At 43.9% G+C, this 24,367-nt stretch overlaps 1 protein-coding gene across 1 annotated transcript in view; it reads left to right on the top strand.

Annotated features, from left to right (window-relative positions):
* Nucleotides 1-24,367, top strand: part of GABRP (gamma-aminobutyric acid type A receptor subunit pi) — a 173,026-nt gene that overhangs the window by 21,876 nt on the left and 126,783 nt on the right. Inside the window, exon 2 of the mRNA XM_082267513.1 lies at nucleotides 6,483-6,565. Coding sequence (XP_082123639.1) covers nucleotides 6,522-6,565 — 44 coding nt within the window. The 5' untranslated portion in view covers nucleotides 6,483-6,521. The remainder of the gene's footprint in view (nucleotides 1-6,482; nucleotides 6,566-24,367) is intronic.

Raw genomic sequence — 24,367 nt, 5'->3', positions numbered from 1 at the left:
GGTTATATCTCCCACAAGGAGTTGGGACCAGGGAGGAGAGAAAAACAATATTTTCCTTGGCTGTCCTTGAAAACGTGTGATCTTTTGCTGAGGGAAGCAGGAGTGAACACATCCCCTGAGTCAGAACTGCTTGTGGCTAGAGCTTAGGCCTCAGGCATACCACTGTGAGACTGCAGAGAAAGAGAGCATTAAAGAGCGTGGAGAGTGTGACTGTGTTACCACCGCAAAGAGCTTACACCTTAACTAAAGCGGTACCATCGGGTGAGCTAAGGTCAAGATCCACAATGAATGAGGATTCCTTTCCACACAGGGAGATTTCCATGCAGGCTCGCTGAGTTTAGTGAAAGGGCATTGGGACCATAACCTTAAGCCAATAGAGAGACTACGCACTTAGGAACAACTGTCCTATAGCCGGTTGCTTTCTGCAGGCCTTACTGTAACTGTTTTAATGAGCACCAATGGTATGATTGGGCCCCTACATTAGCTGGCTGAAAATCCAGGACTAAGGACTGCCCATTTACAGTTGTCACATAAGACCTTTGCTAGTTGATTAGTGCAGAGGTACTGTTCTGTTAAAAAATAACAGACTTACTGGCTAGAGCAACAGGTACACATAAAGGAAAGAAATACTAAAAAAGCTAATGCAGCCATCACATATAAGAAATTGTGAGCTGAAATAGAATAAATGTTTTGCTTTTTAAAACCACTTTAAAAAGCTGCAAGAATAGTGGCATCTAATTTTTTGGATGAAATTACACATTTTCAGTAAAAATAAATAAATAAATAGGACATCTGATCCTTTATATATTATTTTTTTTTTTTTATATAGAATCACAAGCGGTGTATTTAATATTTCCACAGTCAAAAAGAGATTATAAGTTCCCTACCTAAGCATCTAGCTACCTTACTTTGGAAATTATATAACTGCAATCAGTTTACCTTTGTTTTGCTTGTGTATTTTGTTCACTTAAAGGGAATTGTAGGAAGGTAGGGCATGCAGGGAATATTGAGGGAATGTTGGGAGGAGTCAGAAATTTCACTGTAGTGCAAGTTTCTTTTATTTACACCCAGCGATTCTGTCAGCAACACACTGTATTCTGTCCTAGGGTGAAAACATTTGATCATTATTCTGTACGTATGTAGGAGCAGCATTATCATCTGAAGAAATTAAATGGGGGGGAGGAGTTAATCCCCTTAATTGTGTCAGCCCACCCTGTAGGCACAGAGTACCTCCCCCATTGTATATCAGGGATGGCAAGTACTAGAGTGTAGAAAGAGTTTGAAAAAAGGCAAAGCAAGGAAGCTGTAGGAGCTAGAGAGAGTGGGGTAATCAGCTTGAGGCGGACAGCCTTGGGCCTGATCATGGGAGAAAATAAGCTTTGCACAAAGGATTTTAGAATGGATGAGTAAGTAGCACAATATTCTCTTGTTACACCCTAATGCCCCTCTCACACAGGTGGCCAGGAGACAATAAAAACAGGTGGCTGAGCCCCCCGTTTACCCACCAAAAGTGTAAAACACAGCCAGGGGAGGCTGGTCACATGCAACATGGCAAATTTATTTCAACATGCCCAAAGTACAGCCTGTCAAACTTTATTCAAATGAATGGGACCAAGCTTAATGCTTGGTTCACAGTAGCAGTGCATTAGTCCCACTCTAAACTGCTCTTGACAAAAAAAAAATCAGACATTCAGGAAGTGAATCACCTGTCAGGCATTTGTTTCCTGAATGCCTAACAGCAGCTGCTTAGCCACCCTCTGAAAAATGATACACTGCTTTTTAAAGTATTGGCTATTGTGAACCTAGCCTAACTGGGAACAATCACATGGACTGAGGGATTGCTGAGTTACAAATTGCTCTTTACCATGTTTATGGAACTACTGTATGTTGCTATACCAATTATGTGGACTGTTCATGTTATATCTCAGTTAAACAAGTTATTTTACTATGACTCATGTCCCTATGTGAGTTATGTCTCTGCCTTATACAGTATATACAGTATCTCACAAAAGTGAGTACACCAATCACATTTTTGTAAATATTTTATTCTATCTTTTCATGTGACAACACTGAAGAAATGACACTTTGCTACAATGTAAAGTAGTGAGTGTACAGCTTGTATAATTGTGTAAATTTGCTGTCCCCTCAAAATAACTCAACACACAGCCATAAATGTCAAAACCGCTGGCAACAAAAGTGAGTACACCCCTAAGTTAAAATGTCAATGCTGGGCTCACTTAGCATTTTTGCCTCCCCGGTGTCATGTGACTCGTCAGGCCCCTTTCACACAGGCGGACCTGAACGGATGCCCCATGCATCTCTATGGGGCATCGGATGTCAGCGAAGACATGTCCGCTGACATCCGATCCGATCCATCAAGTCTGGACGGATGGAAACCCTATTTCCACCCATCTAGCGGATCAGATAGGATAAGATGAGAACAGGCAGATGGTCCCTTTCCCGTCCGATTCCCCCATAGAGAACAGCGGGACCTGACAGCTGTGTCTCCGCACTCAGCACGGAGACACAGCTGCCATACGCCTGCTTCTTAGCAGGGGATCGGTGAATCGATCCCCCGCTGAGAAAAACAGAGTCCACTTGACGGACTCCCTGTGTGAAAGGGGCCTAAGTGTTACAAGATCTCAGGTGTCAATGGGGAGCAGGTGTGTTACATTTGGTGTTGTCGCTCTCACTCTCTCATACTAATCACTGGAAGTTCAATGTGGCACCTCATAGCAAAAAACTCTCTGAGGATAAGAAAAAAAAAATTGTTGGTCTACATAAAGATGGCCTAGGCTATACGAAGATTGCCAAGACCCTGAAACTGAGCTGCAGCACAGTGGCCAAGACCATAACAGGACAGGTTCCACTCAGAACTGGCCTTGCCATGGTAGACCAAAGAAGTTGAGTGCACGTGCTCAACGTCATATCCAGAGGTTGTCTTTGGGAAATAGACGTATAAGTGCTGCCAGCATTGCTGCAGAGGTTGATGGGGTGGGGGGTCAGCCTGTCAGAGCTTAGACCAGTGATGGCGAACCTTGGCACCCCAGATGTTTTGAAACTACATTTCCCATGATGCTCATGCACTCTGCTGTGTAGTTGAGCATCATGGGAAATGTAGTTTCAAAACATCTGGGGTGCCAAGGTTTGTCATCACTGCTGCAGACAAGCAGACTAGGGATATGTATTACTGGAACCATTTCCTGTGGTCTGATGAGACTAAGATAAATGTATTTGGTTCAAATAGTGTCAAGCGTGTGTGGCAGCAACCAGGTGAGGAGTACAAAGATAAGTGTGTCTTGCCTACAGTCAAGCATGGTGGTTGGAGTGTCATAGCCTGCATGAGTGCTGCTGGCACTGGGGAGCTACAGTTCATTGAGGGAATTATGAATGCCAACATGTGACATACTGAAGCAGAGCATGATCTCCTTCCTTCAGAGACTGGGCAGCAGGGCAGTATTCCAACATGATAACGACCCCAAACACACCTCCAAGACATCCACTGCTAAAGAAGCTGAGGGTAAAGGTGATGGAATGGGCAAGCATGTCTCTAGACCTAAACCCTATTGAGCATCTATGGGGCATCCTCAAACAGGAGGTGGAGGGCCGCAAGTTCTCTAAAATTCACCAGCTCCATGATGTCGTCATGGAGGAGTGAAAAGGACTGCAGTGGCAACCTGTGAAGCTCTGGTGAACTCCATGCCCAAGAGGCTTAAGACAGTGCTGGAAAATAATGGTGGCCACAAAAAATATTGACACTTTGGGCCCAAGTTGGACATTTTAAATTAGGGGTGTACTCACTTTTGTTGCCAGTGGTTTAGACATTAATGGCTGTGTGTTGAGTTATTTTGAGGGGACAGCAAATTTACACAGTTATACAAGCTGTACACTCACTACTTTACATTGTAGCAAAGTGTTTTTTTTCTTCAGTGTTGTCACATGAAAAGATATAATAAAATGTTTACAAAAATGTGAGGGGTGTATTCACTTTTGTGAGATACTGTATCAAGTAGATGCATCTACTGCAAGGCTGCAGGTCACTTATTAGTCAAGACGATCTAGAGCAGGGGTTTCAAACTATGGCCCTCCAGTTGTTCAGGAACTACAATTCCCATCATGCCTAGTCATGTCTGTAAATGTTAGAGTTTTACAATGTCTTATGGGATGTGTAGTTCTGTAACAGCCGGAGGGCCGTAGTTTGAGGATCCCTGATCTAGAGTGATTCAGGATTGGTATAGCCATTTATTCACCTACAGCCAATAGCAGCTGAGAAGAGAAAGGAGTGGTACAGGATTGATATAGCCATTTATTCACCTACAGCCAATAGTAAGGGAGAGGAGTAAGGAGTGGTACAGGATTGATATAGCCATTTATTCACCTACAGCCAATAGCAAGGGAGAGGAGTAAGGAGTGGTACGGGATTGGTATAGCCATTTATTCACCTACAACCAATAGCAGTGGAGAGGAGAAAGGAGTGGTACAGGATTAGTATAGCCATTTATTCACCTACAGCCAATAGCAGGGGAGAAGAGAAAGCAGCTGGTTCTGGGGCAGGAGTTTTAGTGGTGTAATGGTGAAGGGATTAGACTGAGATGGTGGACAGTAGTCTTCCTTTGTTGTACCTCCCTTGTCAATGAACCTTCGTGTAACATTGGACTCTATGAGGACGCAATTCACTGCAGCCTGGAGCCATGTGTATGCTGAGGCCTCAGATTAGGTGAAAATGTACTCCTGCCCAGGCTTTGAGCCATTAGAGAAGCATAACTGTATGTGTGCGGTAGAATAGGTGGGGTGACAAACCTTTGGATCTCATCCCTGCAATGCTTTGGGCCCACAATACAGGATAACTGCCTTAATGACACCAGTTACTGGGAGAGGATCTTTTGACCACCTCTTTTTTTCCTCCTGCAGCAGCTGAAAGTCGGCTTCTCCTCCTCTCCCTCCCACCAGCTTTTTTCTGCTGCAGGAGGAAAATACAGAGGGTCGGTTCCAGTAAATGCCACTCCTTCTGTCAAGTTTCCCCTTCCTTCTGCTGCCTGAGCCCCCCTGTGTACTCTCCCAGTCCACTCCCTCGCAGCGCTGCCTGCTTCCCCTCCTACCCTCTCCAGCCTGTTTCTGCTGGGGGATCATTTCAGGATGGAGAGCAACAGAAGGGACCAGTAAATATGTCATGTCAAAATAATTAAGAATAAAATAATAAAAATAAAAAATTACTGGCACAGTCAACTGCCGTACTGACACCATCCACTGACCTACTGACAAAGTCCACTGCTCTACTGACTGACATCATTCACTGCTCTACTGACTGACACCATCCACTGCCCTACTGACACCAACTTCTGCCCTACTGACATGTCCACTGTTTTAAGGGCAGCGTCCACTGCTCTACTGACACTGTCCACTGCCCTATTGACACAATCTACTGTTTTGCTGACATCATTAATTGCCCTCCTGACATCATCCACTGCCCTACTGACACTGTTCACCGCTTTACTGACACCACCCACTGCTCTAATGACACCATCTACTGTTCCACCTCCCACTCTACTGACCCAGTCTACTGACCCGGTCTACTGCTCTACTGACACCACCCACTGCCCTACTGACATGATCCACTGATCTGCTGACACCAACAGCTGCCCTACTGATGTGGTCCACTGCTCTGCTAACACCATCCACTGCTCTAATGACACCATCTACTGTTCCACCTCCCGCTCTACTGACCCGGTCTACTGACCCGGTCTACTGCTCTACTGACACCACCCACTGCCCTACTGACATGGTCCACTGATCTGCTGACACCATCCACTGCCCTACTGACACTGTTCACTGCTTTACTGACACCATCCACTGCTCTAATGACACCATCTACTGTTCCACATCCCGCTCTACTGACCCGGTCTACTGACCCGGTCTACTGCTCTGCTGACACCATCCACTGCTCTACTGACACTGTCCACTTTCTGTTGACTGACATTATCCACTTTTAAGGTAGGCTAAGTTTAAATTGTTACAGTAACATTTGTTTTATTATACTTTTCAAAGTTTTCTTTACTATTTAGTAAGGCCTTGCTAGGTAATTTCTCAAAAAAATAAAAAGGGGCGCCGAAACCCCGGTGATCTTTGATCTCTTTCATGTTGTTTAGGTAAATCTCCACCTCTCAAAGGTTACCTATCCCTGATTTAAGGCACCAAAATGTCCATATACATTTTATTGAAGTACCACCTTTGCAGAAGTCATGGACTGTCTCATCCAAGTTTGTACTCTTGCCAGCTACATAGTGACACAACCTCTTTAAACTGTCTGTGGAAAGGTTAGATGAATCAATCATTCGGCAGATCTGAATTTTAACAAGGTATAAGAATTATTTTTCTGTTTTTGTTTCCAAACATTGTGCAATCTGTTACTGAGACTGTGGTTTGCTGTCAGGATCTAAGAGAGCTGACGCTAAGATATTAATAACTTTTATTTATCATTGTAGGAAATACTGTCACCTCTGCTTCTATTTCCAGTCCTAAGAATGGATTTTCTGGAGATCAAAACACTCGTATCAATCTTATGCAGGTAAATTTTATTATGCTAGAAGCAGTACACTTCCAAAGAAATTGGAAGATTGTTTTGGAAATTTTAATAAATGGCAGATTTTTCACAACTGGTGCATATAAATGTCTGAGAAACCAGATTCCAAGTATATTAGTGACCCTTCATTGTTTCTTAAAACTGGTAGGTTGCAATGGGCAACAGGTACTCAATTTTGTACATTTCCCAGAAACATAAATATAAGCAGAAGTTGCCATAGTATGTATCATGTTTATTTACCAGATAAATAAAAAAGAGCATTAACCCCTTTACCCCCCAGTAACCCATATGTGCAGCAGCAAAAATCTGGGCTTTAACGCACACAAGCAGCACATATGCGTTGCTGGGCATGCAATGTTTATGTGCTGGGTGCGGTGGGTTAAAGCAACCCTTCACCCTAAATTAAATCTTGTGCTTCCCAGCCTCTTCCTCCTCCCTCTCTTACAATGGGCATTTATTTTAACAAATTACTTTATTTGTGCTTACTTTTCTCACCTAGGAGAGCTGTTCTCCCAGCCCTCTGTGCATGAGCAGATGTGCTGCAAGGTTTGGTGCAGCACATGTGCACATGTGGTTTCCCTGCGCACACACAAAGATCGGCAACAAGGCAGTTCTAAATCTTCTCTGACTTTGTGCAGAAACTCCCTGCGCATTCACAGTACCCGACGGCCTGTGGGCGCATCTGCTCATGCACAAAACTGGCAGTGCTGAAGGTAGGGGAGAACCTGGCTAGAGCTGAACTGAAGATAGATTTCAACCAACTATCCGTTAATAGGGCATATCTATATGCTATGAGTCTAAAGCAAATTCATTCACTGGCGCTTTTAATGTACAACAAAAGTGCAAATAATTGAAGTATTGTTTGTAAATAATTGATTTTTATTCAGTACAAAAGGATAAAAAGAAGCACCAAAAAGAAGTATACTATATATATACTGTAGAGCAGTGGTCTCCAAACTGTGGCCCCTTGCTTGCTTTTATCAGGCCCTAGGGAACTTTTCCTCCCACTGATACAAGACACTATTCCTCCCACTGACCCCAACAATGGGGCACAATTCTTGCTACTGACAACAACAACGGGGCACTATTTCTCTTATTAATACCTACAATGGGGCATTATTCCTAAAACTAACACCAATGATGGGGTGCTATTCCTCCCACTGATACCAATGAGGTAGCATTATTCCTCCCACTGATACCAATGATGGGACAATATTCCTCCCATTGATTCCAAGGATAGGATATTATTCCTCCCACTGATACTAATAATGGGTCACTAATCCTCCCATTGACACCAAAGAAGCGTTGTTTACTTCCACTGCCGCTAAGACAATTTGTTTTCCTAATGGCCACAGTCTGGCCACCCTAAAGTCTGAAGGACATTAAACTGGCCCTTTGTTTAGACCTCTACTGTAGAGCATAATAACCTATTATAAGTATTTACCTGTCACCAATGGGAAGTCTGTTCCCACTAAGGGCAGACTGGCTTATCAGAACTTGGTAGCAGCAGCTGGGGCTGGGTGATAGCATAGGCCACAGAAGAGACACAACATAGGGTCTAAAGAGCCGCTTGGTCTCAACCAGAGGACTTTGCAAGGAGTGATGGGTTTTGCTGCTAACGATTCCCAGGTTGTGGCCCAGGGACCCAGGCAGGCAGCTATACAGGGATGGGTTTCTTGCAGTACTGTGGTGTTAATAACAAGTAGGGGAGTAAAGAAAAAGAAAACCAAGTCTCTTAAAACACTGGGATACTGCCCAAAAGACAAGTGTAGATATACAAGTGAAAAGAGATTGGATGCAGGCTGGAGCACTCAGAGGATCATAAAGATAATGGTAACAAGTTTCTGGTTGCAACTAATATGCGAATACACAGGTCCTGGATGCAGGTAGCAGACTGGAATACACAGTGAGTCACAGAAAATCGCTGGAATCAGGAATTTTGGGAACACATGCAAATCACAGAGGAGGCATGCTCAGGGAGTCACTGGAAAACACAGAAAGCTTGGCAACTAGCATTGAATTCTGAACTGTGCATGCAAATGGCCCTTTAATAGTCTGGCCACAGGTTGGCTGATGTCACAGATTAGCTCCCTGTACAACGCTAATCGCTTTGTACAGGGAAGAAGACCTATTGCTGGAGTATGGAACAGTTGACTTTGTCCTTACCAGAATTATATTTCTGGACTATTATATGTTGTAGGTAAAAGGAAAGTTACAATACCTTTCATACATATTAGGTGTATTTATTAAAGGCTGGAGATCAAAGTGCTGTGGGGCCACTCACCCTGCATGCGGGGGTACCTTTCGCTCCCAGTGACAGAATGGGATCCCGCCATGCACCTAGCACAGCCCTTAACTCTTTCACTTCCGTACCATGTGGCTTGGCTATGGGCCTCCATAATGCAGGCGTTGTCCCGGTTGATTCAGGAAACTGAACGCGGGGGGCGCCAGATCACTGACCCCCTCACTACCGGAGGACCTGTTACCTACACCAGTTTGCATGCTTTATGACCGGCTTCAATGTATCTTGCACTAGTTCTTGGCTAACCGTAGCAACTGCAAGACTTCTGCTTCCCTTGCTGATTAAACCTTCTGCAGTGGCTTTGTTTCATACCCCACATGTGCTTTACTGACCCTAATTCTTTTATACGCCTTCAACAATTATGCACCTTTTTTTAATGACTTCATACCAGGCTTAGAACAATTGATGCAACTTTACTGAACATTTTGCGTTACAGTTCAACATGAGCAATTACATTGGCAAATCTTTGCCTCCATGGTGTCCTCTGACGGACAGCTGGACGCAGAAGTCCCTCCCAGTGTTCCATGACAGTCACAGCATCTTCTTGACTGGGCAAAATGAGCCCTGAACCCAACCTTACCCCATAATTTATATAACAGGGCAGATAGACAGGGTCCAAAAAGCCTAGGAACCGAGGTGAAGAACATTAGCCCCTTCCCCAGCCTGGATCAGCTACTGGCTTACTAACAAATTGTAGGCAACCTGCCTACAAGCATGTGCAATTGGAACTGTATTATCAACAATTATGATTTCAACAAATCTATGTTTCAAATATTTATGACTTCAATGCTCATTGTAAAAAACACTTCACATCATTTATTTAAAAAACAGCATTTTAATTTCAGCAGTGTATAAAATTTCAGAAAAAGTAGTTTGGTTTTGGGGTTGAAAGGAATAAAGAATGTTGTATGTTTGCTTTGTAGAACAAAAGGTGTAATTGTATAGTGGAGGTATCCTGTGTGACAGTGCTGCTGCTATGATTGGCTCCTGCTGTGGGAAGTGCTGGATGAACAGGAGTGATCCATGCAGAGCAACAGCATGAATACAAATGCCCTCTCAGCCAATTACATGGAGTGGTGACCCTAAGCATGCTGAGTGCTTGTATTTATATTTGGTGAGCACATGGCATCTGGGTCTTCCTCCAAAGAGAGAGGTCCAGTTGGGGAGGGGGCCTGCTGCCCCTCCTCAGCACAGGTGACCTGAGGACCTGAACACTGAATGCTGAAACCCAGGGTTCTCCTGAGAGCTGACTGAAGGAGGATGTCCATGGATCCTGTCTGGTATAACAGGGGAAGGTGACCTGCGACTAAGGCCTTGTGAGTACGGACCCCACAAGGGATCCTAGAGACTTGTGTTGCTAAATCCCCCCTCTACTGGATGTAGGCAAAAAGGGGGACACCAGCTGGTAGCTTCTACTAGCAAGAGGCGTTGCTCCTATTTGTATAGTCTGCTACACATTTCTACTGAGAAAGCTGTCCTCAGTTGTGTATAGTTCATTTGGAGTATCCTACTATACCCTCTCTTCTATGCAAATTCCTAAACTAAAATAAAACAAAAATAAAAAAAAAAAAACACTTCAGCCCCTAGACTGATCATTGGAGGAATAAGTGAAAGTTGTGCACTTGGCTGTGGAAAATACTGCGTGCCTGACTGTGGGGGCTGCAACAAGGGAAGGTCCAGGAATGTACTAGCGGCTCCTACAGGGGTAGCACTTTATAAAAACTTAGCAAAACAAGCAAAACGTATTTTTAATTTTTGGATAGAGTAAGTCCCTGTCAGTTTTTTTTTTTTTTTTTTGCCATCTGTGACCCATGGGGGAAATTTTGCTTCACATCTTGTCCCATAGCCAAAATGGGAAGCAAAATTAAATCTCTCCAAACTGAATTCCTGACAGTTACAAGCATACCAGAACTAATGTTCCCATTGGAAGATTTCCAATCTATTAATATTCTGCAGACTTTTACTATGGAAAAAGAAGAATCCCTGTCAGGGTTTTACTGCTACCCAGGGACCTGTTGGAGACATTTCCACTTTCTGTACTGGTGACAACAGTTTTATCACACAGGAGGTGATGGAAAATCTCCAAGAGCAAAGCAGGTGAAAATAAAATAATAAAGAAAAGAAACCCAGCACTTAAATTTGTGATACCAAAAGTGCAACTCTATATCAAATCAATATCAAATTAAACATGCAATCATATAAAATCATTCGCCTTAAATCCTTATAAGAATATATGTTCATCAGTATGTGCACAATCATTCAAAACAGTAACATACTGTATATATATATAACCAAATAGTATAGTGAGTTTCAGAAAACAAAAAATGTATCACCAATTCATAGGGGGAGATTTACTAAAACTGGAGCATGAAAAATCTGGTGCAGCTCTGCACAGAAACCAGCTAGTTAGAAGCTGATTGGCTACCATGCACAGCTGCACCAGATTCTGAGTGTTCTAATTTTAGAAAACCTCCCTTATAGTGTTCATAGGCGTCCATGAAATATTCCCAAAAAAGTGCTTTAATAATCTACTCCTGGTAATAGTTCAAGTTAGAAAGTTAACCCAACAATCCACTCCTTGTAGTGACCCTATATTAGACAGCCATCAGGCATTACCCCCCTCAGTGAATGCATAGGACTATTATCAGATTCACTTCACAGGACCACTATTAAAAAGATTTTACAGAGAGCATAGGGAGTTAAATCATCCAGGTTGTAGTTATGTCACCACACACATATCCTGGGAAGTGTTTTTTTGAGTACCCTTCCTCAAGCTTTAGAATTAATCTTTGTAGAACTCTTGTTTCATTTAGGACTCTGTTGACAGAACAATACTGCTACAACCTTAGGACACAGGACCCAGAAACAGAGCACTATAGGACCTGACTGCTGGCCCGGGTGCAGACACGTCACAATTTTACACAACCTGACACTATCAGCTTCCAAAGATCTCCAGGCGAGAGAAAGAGCTTCCGAAGCTGATGGTGTCATGCTGTGTAGAACCATGATGTGTCTGTGCTGGGAGCTGCAGTCAAGTCCCATAGTGCTCTTTTTCTGGGTCCTGTGTCCTAAGGTTGTGGCAGCATTGTTCTGTTAAAAAAAAGAAAAAAGCTTAAAAATAGCTTGGGTTTTACATATACTTTAAAACTGAAGTTTGATCTGCTTAAATCTTGCCTTCCCAGGTTCCCCTTTTCCTTCCTCATCGACTTTTGAACATTTTTAAACTCTTTACAAGATGGGAGGCTGCTCTAATCAGTTATGGATATTTATATACAACCGCCAGGAGGTTTGTTGTAAGTGGTGGAGGCTGAGGGGGGATACAAATATTTAGGGGACCATGGGAAGTCAGTCTACGCTGAGACCTCCTGCCTGGGGTAGGGATGTAAATGGCTGTCTAATCCTCTTAGACCTGAGGAGGGTGACTGTGTGCCTGGATAGGAGCTTAGGTTGGAGGCCTGGTATGTCGTTCAAAGGAACTGAAGCCCCATGGAGGAAAGTCAACCTGACTGGGGTATCTGAGAAGCTGGGTGAAGCATAGTCCTCAACTGAAGTGTGATTTCCTCTCCCAAGGAGTCGGCTGAACAAAATAGTATCTTACAGTCAGGAGCTGATTTCATGGAATTTCAGCTTGGCTTAAGGCAACTCTCTCTCTGTAAAGACTGTAAATACTTTTTGACCCACATATTAGAGTCCATAGGTATTCTGTGCTCTAACCCTCGCTCCCAGGAGTGTTAAGTGGGAGTCAATAAACTTCATTTCTTGCATCACAAAGTGACTGGCAGATATCTGTTCACATTGGTCCACTATTGCCAAGAATTAGACCTTGAGGTGGAAAGTTAGCCCACTCTGCCTCTAGGGTACTTCACAAGCTTTGAGGTTCAGGGGTGTATGTCTTATGCAAAATATAAATATAGATCCATAAAACAAGGAGGAAGACGGATGAATCTCTTGAAGAACCTATTTTCAAAGTTAGAAAGGCCACAGTATGTCAAAACTTCACTGACTAAAAATTGTAATCCAAAGAAAACACAATAGGTCCATGTTTGTCCAGTTGAGTAAACACTGGTAACATATATTCAAAAGACCATAAGACAATGATGACATTCCAGAGGAAAGCTGGGGTCTTGATGAAAGAATGTAGCTAAATTGCAGATACAGATTCATTGATGAGAGAACTTGCTTGAGGTTGCAGCTGGTTATCTTTGAGCAACTTTGTAGCATTTACTGAAGTAGATAGTGATCCATGGAAAATGGCTTAAAAATCATTGCTTTTATAGGAGTTTTGTGTTTTGCAGCTCAATGTTAATCTATGTGTTCATTCACATTAGGATGATTAGAGGCATATGTTAGGCTCAACGTTTAGAGGTAGGAAAGAAAACCTTCTGGCTTGCGTTTCTGAATGGAGCTTTCAGCTATAAAAAAGCTAAACTCTCCTAAACTTGTCTAAACGGTGTACAAAAATGCTCTATATAAGCATTATTTTTCTGCCAAGGGAACTGCCGTCTTTTTTAACCCCACTGTGCATGGAGCCTAAGAGTCATTAGCAACACAGTCAGTGAACCAGTGAACATAAGCATGGTTGTACAGGATCTCAGTAATAAAGTGATTGTAAAGTCTCATTTTTTTAAAATTAAAAATAACAGACATGTAATACTTGCCTGCTCTGTTGCAGTGGAATTGCACAAAGCAGCCTGGATGCTGGCAAGCAGCTTGCTATGGGGGCATAGTCACAGCTCTGTGTGTCCATTCAGACACTGAACTGCGGCATGGCTCGGCCCAGCCCAGCCCAGCCCAGCCCCCTTTCTATTCTCATTGGCTGACTGACTTTGATTGACAGAAGCAGGACCCAATGGTGCCGCACTGCTGTCTCAGCCAATAAGGAGGGGAGTCCCGGGCGGCCGAGACATTCCTACATTGCTGGAGCTAAAGGGACCTCAGGTAAGTATTAGAGGGGATGAGGGGGGCTGCTGCACACAGAAAGCTTTTTATCTTAATGCATAGAATGCATTAAGACAAAAAACCTTCTGACTTTACAACTCCTTTAAAGAGGAAGTAAACCCTCCTCTGACACTTTTACCTATAGGTAAGCCTATGATAAATAATAATAAAAAATTCAGCGCAACTGTACAAAACAATAATAGAAAGCTGCTATGCACTAAAGGATCAATAAACTAAAAGTCCCAATAACAAATATATAACAAAAAGTGCAGCGCTATCAAAAAATGGATTATGAAGATGATATCAAGGAGAGCAGTCCACAAGTGCAAATTATGGTGAAGCATGCACAAGATATAAACATTCAGTGCTCTTCAATGTGCTGGTAATCCTCCACCCAGTCTCATTAGCCTCTCACCTCACACTTAGCCCCTGTGTTACCAGACGGGCTAGTAAGACATAAACTTTCTCCAAGGATATCACCAATACAGATCAGATCAGTATTCCTCTTCATCAGAAAATAAGGCTCACAGGTAACAGATCACAGGTCCATAAAGCGGGTCACAGGTCCATAGGAAAACAAAGGTCCGGACATAGTGCATTACCGCAATAAATTACTTTATTGAACATAGCATAAAATCATAAAATTACCTTGTAAAGCACTAGGTAATTTTATGATTTTATGCTATGTTCAATAAAGTAATTTATTGCGGTAATGCACTATGTCCGGACCTTTGTTTTCCTATGGACCTGTGACCCGCTTTATGGACCTGTGATCTGTTACCTGTGAGCCTTATTTTCTGATGAAGAGGAATACTGATCTAATCTGTATTGGTGATATCCTTGGAGAAAGTTTATGTCTTACTAGCCCGTCTGGTGACACAGGGGCTAAGTGTGAGGTGAGAGGCTAATGAGACTGGGTGGAGGATTACCAGCACATTGAAGAGCACTGAATGTTTATATCTTGTGCATGCTTCACCATAATTTGCACCTGTGGACTGCTCTCCTTGATATCATCTTCATAATCCATTTTTTGATAGCGCTGCACTTTCTGTTATATATAAGCCTATGATAAGGCTTACCTATAGGTACTGTAAATATCTCCTAAACATGTACCGTTTAGGAGATATTTACCTTACATGCAGCCAGTGACATCACTGGCGCATGCGCTCTGAAGGAACGGCCGCTGGTGCCGTTCCTTCAAAGCCCCGTGCCGTGACTGTCAGCTCCCGCGCGCGTGCGCAGGAGTGACATCACCGCGATGCATACTAGCTCATTATGTGTTTCTCTTTCAGCATGTAAAAAAAAAATGTAACTGAGTTTACAACCTCTTTAATATATTCCTAGTCATCTAATCAAGATTTAGGCTAGTTGCTGTTGGTGACAGTCTGGAGTGTAGACTTACCAGAGTTATCACAAAGCTGTTCTTTAATGTAGCCTTTAAATTCCTTGTATGATAATTTTTATTGGAGTGCAAATCATCTGATGTTTGTATGAAGGGTGGGCCTTCATACAAACCAAACCTAGTCTTTTAGGAAAAGGATCGTTGTTACAGCCATTGTGCTGCTGGCAAACCTTGTGTACTCTCAGGATGTCTCTTCCCAGCAGAAGCATAATTTTGGTATTGTTGTCAAGTGGTGAGATACAGTCAGAAAATGGCTTAGATGAGGCTGGGAAAATGCTTCTAGTGTAGAGATTATCGCTATACCATTAGGTATTTGATTACACTTAATCAGTTTAGGAAGAGGAATCAGATCCGTTCTTTCCAAAGGTTCAATCATGAAATCATTAGAACAAAAGTTTTTTTCCAGAATTTTGCACTGAGACAGTTTAGAACTAAACATTTCCCTCTATGTCGAACAAGTTGAAGAATTCTGAATCTATAAGTGAATTATTGCTTTGTTCATCCAAGACAATGTGCATCTTAATTGCTTTGCTAGGTGGTTTGTAGATAAACACCTTAACAAGACAAATTTTTTGCACACATTTTTCTCAAAATTCCTTGATGGTGGCTCTCCCTGCCATAGTCTAATGAGGCAAGAGAAGGATCTGCAGGAGAAGGGTTGTGCTCAAGTGGATAAAGCACTTGAACCTACAGTTTACATTACATTTGATCACTGCCTTACAGTTTACATGTTCTGTAGATGCACAACACTTAAAAAATATCCTGAATTGTTTTAACAGTTCCTTGCAGAGGTTTGTTTTGGAACTCAATACATTTCTTGAGAGGATGTGGCTTCTTATGAATTGAACATTTGCAATGGGGATTTTCTATCTACTCATTCTAGTCACCTTTGTCAGTTTGTGTGTCAAGATTGTATAGCATATTTGTCTTTTCATGGCTTGTGTCAAGGCTTGGTAGTCTTTTTCTAGGGAACCCTAGAGTCTCTGAATTTACTGTAAGCATATTTGTCCTTGGGAAAGTGCTGAGCTCACTCTATATGAAGCTCGGGTCATTTTAGTTTTGTAATATTCCAGATGAAGTCACAGAAAAAGAAAAATGGCCGAAAGGAAACTTAAGTCTTTGTTTTATACCTATAGTTGACCACTTATCCAGAATGATGTATGGCAGCTTGGAAACAATTTGATTCACACCATGATTGGTGTCTAGATAGCTAAAGGCCTGGTAGGTGAGGATTGGCATTAGCAAAATCTATTCCAAGCAAAAGTTAATTCAGTTCCTGAAATATTGTATTATCCTTACCAGATAGCTTACCAGAAGACTGTGGGGATAGCCACGTTATCAACATATAGAATTCTTCAACAGGCAGGATACCAAGCCACTGAAGGTTGCCTTAAATGTTAGACTTCCACCCTCTTTAGTTCTCAAACTGGTCATCAAACCTTGTTGTGAATGCAATACTTGTAAGTATATGGCTTACCTTTTTTTTTTTTTTTTTTTTCGATGTCTATTGACATGTATTTTTGCTAAATACATGTCAGAGCTTAGCTTAGGGACGCGTGAAGTAGCAAAGGCGCCTAAACCAGGAAAATGTTTGTAGTCAATTGCTATGACAGGATTATATTCTGGAGTATTGTTGCTGTGAGTCAGTAGATCACTATCCTGAAGGGGTAGTAGTGGTTGGGCTTGAATGCTAACACCTTAGTTGATAGTATGCCTTCAATGTAGATAGTCCAATATAGCATGAGGGTTCAAAACAGGTGTGTAATAATAGTTACAGAAAGCTGATACTCTGAAGAAATGTTAGGATCATCAGGGTCGACGGAAAATCTGGTGCTCTGGTTTAAAACATAGTTCTTTTTGCCTGTTCTGTTTCCAATGCCACTTGGCATGCCTTTATATACTGGACAGTATGGTCACCTGCTGACTTGGCACCATCCACAGGCAGCTCAATTTTTCAAAGAGACACAGATGTTGAAGTTCAGATATTGCAGTTCAGAGAATGTTTTTCCAGTCTTTTGAAGTGTAAGAAAACAATGACTTTTCTGAGCCCTGTCTCTGTGAATAAATACCACAGACTGAGGGAACATGGAAAACGTGAGGAGGGTTTAGCTAGGACTAAACAAACTCACACCAAATAGGAGGGTAGGACAGAGAAAGATACCCAAATCAAATTAGTAAACAAGTTAAGGTGACTCCAAACCACTACTAGATAATGGCGTACTACAAAAAATGATAACCTCATGCAGTTTAATACAAGATATAAAAAATACATGAAAGTGAGGCAGAACAGTAAGCTCTATGGGATCTTGCATGGTTGCAAGACTGACACTATCAAATTCACTCACAGTAGCAGCTTGTTCTAAAACAGTTAGCTTAGCCATAGCTGCCATTTCCCCCATTTCTGTTTGAAGTTCTTCCAACTCTGCTTCTGCTATAGCCTGCATTGCCTGGGCCTCTGCCTGTGCTCATGCTCCAGCTATTTGTGCTTGTCTTGTGTGGCTTGTACATGGGCCTGTGTCTCTGTGACTTTTGCCCTAATGTCTGCTTTCCTCTTTATGCGGTGAGCTTACCCCTTGCTGCTTTTTTTTCTCTATGAGCCCTTATAAGATGTTTGCTAAGTGTGGAACACTTTGAGCGAGATGATCCTTAAGATAATTTCTCCCAACTTTTTGAGATGGGAACGAGGGACACCTATTAGCAAAAGTATGTAGGCATAGAACACACCCCCTGCCATGCCCCATTAAAGGAGAAATATACACAAAAAATGAATAGTTAAACCCACAAGTGCTTTTTTTCTTTATGCTGGCTTTTGAAATTTACAAAGGCAGCAATTTAGAAATTGGATGAAAGGTTTAGCACTGGAAAACACTTTTTGAACAATAACTAGTGAATTTTATATACAGATATAAGGATCAGACAAAAGTGAAGGCCAAATGAGGAGGAAAGAGGGACAGAAGGACTTTGTTCCAAATAAGGGATAGTTTTTTGAAATCAGGGGCAGTTTGGAGCTATGTTACGCTCTCTTATTGTGTCTGGTAGATGTAGAGTGGCGAGATGTACAGTAGTTTCATGCAATTCAGATATTTTGTCCCCTACTTGTAACGTGGCCACTAAAAACGTGATGTATACTTTCCTTTGTTAAGAGCCCTGAGGTTTTTTAGTTCTTGAACAGACTCCTCTATGTTAATATTTAATAGAAGAGAATATTTTAGGTTTCATAAAACGTTTTTAGATTGAGAGCGCACTGCTTAGTGGTGCTGCATCATTACATGTTTCATCAGCATCAGTTATTCATTCCATAGACCTTTTCCACAGATCAAATTATCAGACATTTCTGCCAAGTTTATTTTATTCAAGGGAGGCCTCTTGTGAGTCCTCATCTTGAGCAATAGAAGCTTGATGCCTCTCTATCTGTAGTAAATACACAGATTTACTGTGAGGGCACACCAGCCTAGGGCATTATCTTTGCAACAATTTATTATAAAAAAGAAATTCTGTACATTATCCTCACAAACGAGATGACTTGTTCAAGTGTGATAAAAAAAAAAATATATATATATCCATACAACATGATCTACTGGTTAGAAACAGTTGTGGGATGTAAATTTCCAAATGAAGTTGACGCGTTTCGAGGGTGACCCCTCTTCTTCGGAGTTGGAGCCAGCTTTGAAGAAGAGGGGTCACCCTTGAAACATGCCATCTTCATTTGGAGATTTGCATCCCACAACTGTTTCTAACTAGGGATGATCGAACTTTTGAAAAGTTCGGTTCGACCAGAACACCCGAACTTCACGAAAGTTCGGTTCGGATTTCAGAACCCCATTGAAATCAATGGGACCCGAACTTCTGTAATCAAAAAACACCATTTTTAAGCCCTAAAACCCAATAAATGCCCCTAAAAAGTGCCTAGGGTTCTGGGTCATGCCCCAGGGACTATTAATCACACAAAAAAAAGTTCTTAAAAATTGTCGTTTTTGATAGATAGCCAATTATTGAAAAAATTAAAAAAAAAAAAAAAAAAAGAGATTTCTTTGGATTTAGTGTCTGGGGGGTCTAAAAGTTGTACCTGTGAAGTTTCAGCTCTGTAGCATGTCCAGAACCAGAATTACAGCATACCAAACCTTCAAAAATGACTTTTTTGCTTAACCGCACCTTTCTTTTGCTCCTAATCAACGGCTCAGCCAATGTGTATGATGGGGACATAATGCAGTGCACTGGGAACAAGATTAGAGGTTTTTTTGGAAAAAGGTGCTGTCTCTTTAAATGTGCATATAATTAACGGGTGTATTTCCACAATGGGGCTTTTATTACCAAATGTTTCAAGAAGTCCAAAGATGTATGTAATTGCACTTTATTTCATGTAAAATGGTGTTTGGTGCACTTTAACATGAAATCTCACAAGAAACAGACATATATGCACGGATACATTGAGGGTTAGGGGTAGGGGCCACAATGTAGTGCAGAGTGAACAAGATTAGAGATGTTTTGGATGAATACTGTTGTCTCTTGACTTTGAATAGAAGTAAAGGATGCTTAAAAATTGGGCATTTGGTGGTGCGGACGATGCCTTGACACCATATCCCTATGAAAGTGCTGGTAATGAAAGCAATAATTGCCTTTGTAAGGAAAAAAATTACAATGATATGCATCTGTGTGACAGGTGCGCAAAAATTGTTGTTTGGGTGTTGGCGGAGCCATACCACTGTAAGCCCAAAGAGCTGGTGTTGAAGAAGGCGTAAAAATTATGAAGGTGTGCACCTGTGGAACAGGTGCGCAAACATGGTAGTTTTGGTGTTGGCGGAGCCTCCCCACCATAACCCCAAAGAGCTGGCTTTGAAGGAGGCCCAAAAATTGTAAAGGTGTGCACCTGTGGAACAGGTTCGCAAACATGGTAGTTTTTGTTTAGCATAGCCTCCCCACCTTAACCCCAAAGAGCTGGTGTTGAAGGAGGCCCAAAAATTGTAAAGGTGTGCACCTGTGGAACAGGTGCGCAAACATTGTAGTTTTTGTTTTAGCATAGCCTCCCCACCTTAACCCCAAAGAGCTGGCGTTGAAGGAGGCCCAAAAATTGTAAAGGTGTGCACCTGTGGAACAGGTGCGCAAACATTGTAGTTTTTGTTTTAGCATAGCCTCCCCACCTTAACCCCAAAGAGCTGGTGTTGAAGGAGGCCCAAAAATTGTAAAGGTGTGCACCTGTGGAACAGGTGCGCAAACATTGTCGTTTTTGTTTTAGCATAGCCTCCCCACCTTAACCCCAAAGAGCTGGCGTTGAAGGAGGCCCAAAAATTGTAAAGGTGTGCACCTGTGGAACAGGTGCGCAAACATTGTAGTTTTTGTTTTAGCATAGCCTCCCCACCTTAACCCCAAAGAGCTGGTGTTGAAGGAGGCCCAAAAATTGTAAAGGTGTGCACCTGTGGAACAGGTGCGCAAACATTGTCGTTTTTGTTTTAGCATAGCCTCCCCACCTTAACCCCAAAGAGCTGGTGTTGAAGGAGGCCCAAAAATTGTAAAGGTGTGCACCTGTGGAACAGGTTCGCAAACATGGTAGTTTTTGTTTAGCATAGCCTCCCCACCTTAACCCCAAAGAGCTGGTGTTGAAGGAGGCCCAAAAATTGTAAAGGTGTGCACCTGTGGAACAGGTGCGCAAACATTGTCGTTTTTGTTTTAGCATAGCCTCCCCACCTTAACCCCAAAGAGCTGGCGTTGAAGGAGGCCCAAAAATTGTAAAGGTGTGCACCTGTGGAACAGGTGCGCAAACATTGTCGTTTTTGTTTTAGTATAGCCTCCCCACCTTAACCCCAAAGAGCTGGTGTTGAAGGAGGCCCAAAAATTGTAAAGGTGTGCACCTGTGGAACAGGTGCGCAAACATTGTCGTTTTTGTCATAACCAAAATGAGGTTCTGTGAACGTAAAGAGAATGAGAGGAGGGTTTGAGGGTGGCACCATGGTCCAGGCTTAAACTGAGGCTCAACTGCCACATCACAACGATAGCCTAGTCTACAAGGTCTGCATCAGGTGCATCAAAGCTTGATATCCACGACTGATTCATCTTAATGAATGTCAAACGGTCGACTGAGTCGGTGGAGAGTCTAGTTCGATGGTCTGTGACGAATCCTCCTGCTGCGCTGAATGCCCGTTCCGATAGGACACTGGAAGCAGGGCAGGCCAACAACTCCATGGCATACTGGGCCAGTTCTGGCCAGTGGTCTAATCTTAAGACCCAGTATGCCAGTGGATCGGATTCGTCACATGAAAAGCCCTCTGTGTCACTTTGTGCCCTCACGTAATCGTCCACCATGTGATGCAGACGGTGTCGATGCGATGTGGCAGCTGAGAGGCCTGGGCGGTGAGGACTAAAAAAAGACCGAAAGGCATCCGTCAACCGCACGCCTTCTCCAACGCTCCTCTCGTGACCACCAGTAGAATCCATGGTAGGTTGTCCCCGCCCCTGCACCCTACGGGAGTCGGGGAACATGTTCACCAGATTCCTCTTGAGACTGTCCTCAAGGGATTTGATCCTGTGGACTCTATGGGTGGATGGGAAAAGCTCCGAGACTTTACACTTGTACCGGGGGTCAAGTAGGGTGGCCAACCAATAGTGGTTAGTCTCTTTAATGGCCTTGATTCTGGGGTCCTTTCGCAGGCTCTGGAGCATGATGTTTCCCATGCGTCGCAAATTAGCGAAGGCCTGAGAAGCTGACTCCTCGGGGTCACTCATAACGACATTATCTTCAACGGGCTCCTCCTCCTCCCAGCCACGTACTACTCCAAAGTGTCCCGAGGGAGTCAAACTAGGCCTTGCAGATTGCCGCATGTCTTCCTCCTCCTCCTCCTCAAACCCTGCAAAAGTTCCCGCAGAATCGTCCTCCTCCTCCTCTTCCACCCCTGGATCCTGCTCGGGCCTCTGGGAGCTAGGCATAATGGGGTCAGGATTCTCAGGATAAAGGGGGCCTTGAGAGGCAAGGAAGTCCTCCTCTTCCTCCTGCTGCTCTGCCTCCAGTGCCCTGTCCATAATGCCACGCAGAGTGTGCTCCAACAAAAACAGTACCGGTAGGGTGTCACTGATGCATGCGCTGTCCCGGCTGACCATCCTTGTGGCCTCCTCAAATGGCGAGAGGACAGCGCATGCATCCTTAATCAAAAGCCACTGCCGTGGTGAAAAGAAGCCCAGGCGCGCAGAGCCAGTGCTGGTGCCGTACTCGCATAGGTATTCATTGAGGGCCCTCTGCTGCGTGTACAGGCGCTGCAGCATAGCCAAGGTGGAGTTCCAGCGGGTGGGCATGTCACAGATGAGGCGGTGTACCGGCAGGTGAAACTCGCGCTGCACTTCGGCCAAACGTGCAGTGGCACTGTACGACCGCCTGAAGTGACTGCACACCCTTCTTGCCATCCTTAGCACATCCTGCATTCCCGGGTACGAGTTCAAAAACCGCTGTACCACGAGATTCAGGACATGCGCCAGGCATGGCACATGGGTTAACTTTCCCTGACGAAGGGCGGCCAGGAGGTTTGACCCATTATCAGTAACCACCATCCCTGGCTGCAGCTGGCGTGGTGTCAACCACCTCTGGGCCTGTGCCTGCAGAGCCCCAAGAATCTGAGGGGCAGTGTGCTGCCTGTCCCCTAGACACACAAGCTGCAGCACTGCGTGACACCTTTTGGCCTGAGACATAGAATAGCCCTTTGAACGTTTACGTGGTATCTCATCATATTCAAAGGACCATTCTGCAGAGGAGGGCATGGAGGAGGTAGAGGAGGAGGAGCAGGAGGGGGTAGAAGTGATCGATCTACCCGGATCAGCGACACCACCAGCTGTTTGCAGACGTGGGGGCAACACTGGCTGCAGCACCGAGCCCTGGCTACAATCCCTTCCACTGGCAAGCAGTGTCACCCAGTGAGCAGTGACAGAAATGTACCGTCCCTGCCCATGTTTGCTTGACCAAGTGTCAGCCGTCAAGTGTATCTTACGGCTGACTGACTTGGCCAGGGATGACACTACATTGCCTTCCACATGTTGGTATAGGGATGGCAGGGCCTTACGGGAAAAGTAATGCCGACTTGGCACCTGCCACTGTGGAACTGCACATTTTGCGAAGTCACGGAAGGGAGCAGACTCTACCAGGTTAAATGGTAATAGTTGCAGAGCCAGTAGTTTAGCCAAACTACTGTTTAGACGCTGGGCATGTGGGTGGCGGGGAGTATACATTTTTTTTCGTTCCAGCATGTGTGGAATCGAAATTTGGCGTCTAGATGATACAGCTGGTGGTGTGCTGGAGGTAGATGCGACACTGCCTGCTATATCATCATCCCTGCCAGTGGAGGCTGCCAACAGGTGACGAGTGACTATAGCAGGGCCAGGAACAGACTGATGTGCAGGTGGAGCAGGTGGAGCAGATGGAGCATGAGGAGGAGCGCGAGGAGAACTAGGAGGCCGACTGACCAATCTTTGGCCCTTTTGTGGGTTCTTTAAATGCTCCTGCCAACGGGCCGAGTGGTGGGTTGTCAAATGCCTGTTTAGGCAGCTTGTACCCAGGTGGTTGACATTTTTGCCACGTTTTATACCCTTCTTACAAATCTTGCAGATCGCAACTGTTTTATCTGCATGGGATGTCTCAAAAAAGGCCCAGCAAGATGAGGTGTGTATAGTGGCCCGGGAGACAACAGGTGCGGCCTTAGATGGAGTAGGCCGTCTGCTCTCCCCTCTTGCTTGCTCTGCCTCCTCCTCAACCTCAGACCCAACATCTGACTCCATCAAAGACTGAGCATCAGGCCTGGCCTGGGAGACAACAGGTGCGGCCTTAGATGGAGCGGGCCGTCTGCTCTCCCCTCTTGTTTGCTCTGCCTCCTCCTCAACCTCAGACCCAACATCTGATTCTATCAAAGACTGAGCATCAGGCCTGGCCTGGGAGACAACAGGTGCGGCCTTAGATGGAGCGGGCCGTCTGCTCTCCCCTCTTGTTTGCTCTGCCTCCTCCTCAAACTCAGACCCAACATCAGACTCCATAAAGGACTGAGCATCAGGCTGGAGTAGATGGCCGACACTGTGGTCAAACAGCTCAGCTGACTCCTCTGCCATGTCTGAAATTGGGTCTAAGGGAGGACATGAGGTGGACATGGACTCATCTGTATTTGTTCTGACAACTGCA

This window comes from Pelophylax lessonae (assembly GCF_965119305.1).
Source record: "Pelophylax lessonae genome assembly, chromosome: 9".
In the NCBI taxonomy this organism is placed as follows: Eukaryota; Metazoa; Chordata; class Amphibia; order Anura; family Ranidae; genus Pelophylax; species Pelophylax lessonae.
The sequence above is the reverse complement of the archived record's forward strand: the minus strand, read 5'-3'. Positions and strand labels throughout refer to the sequence as shown.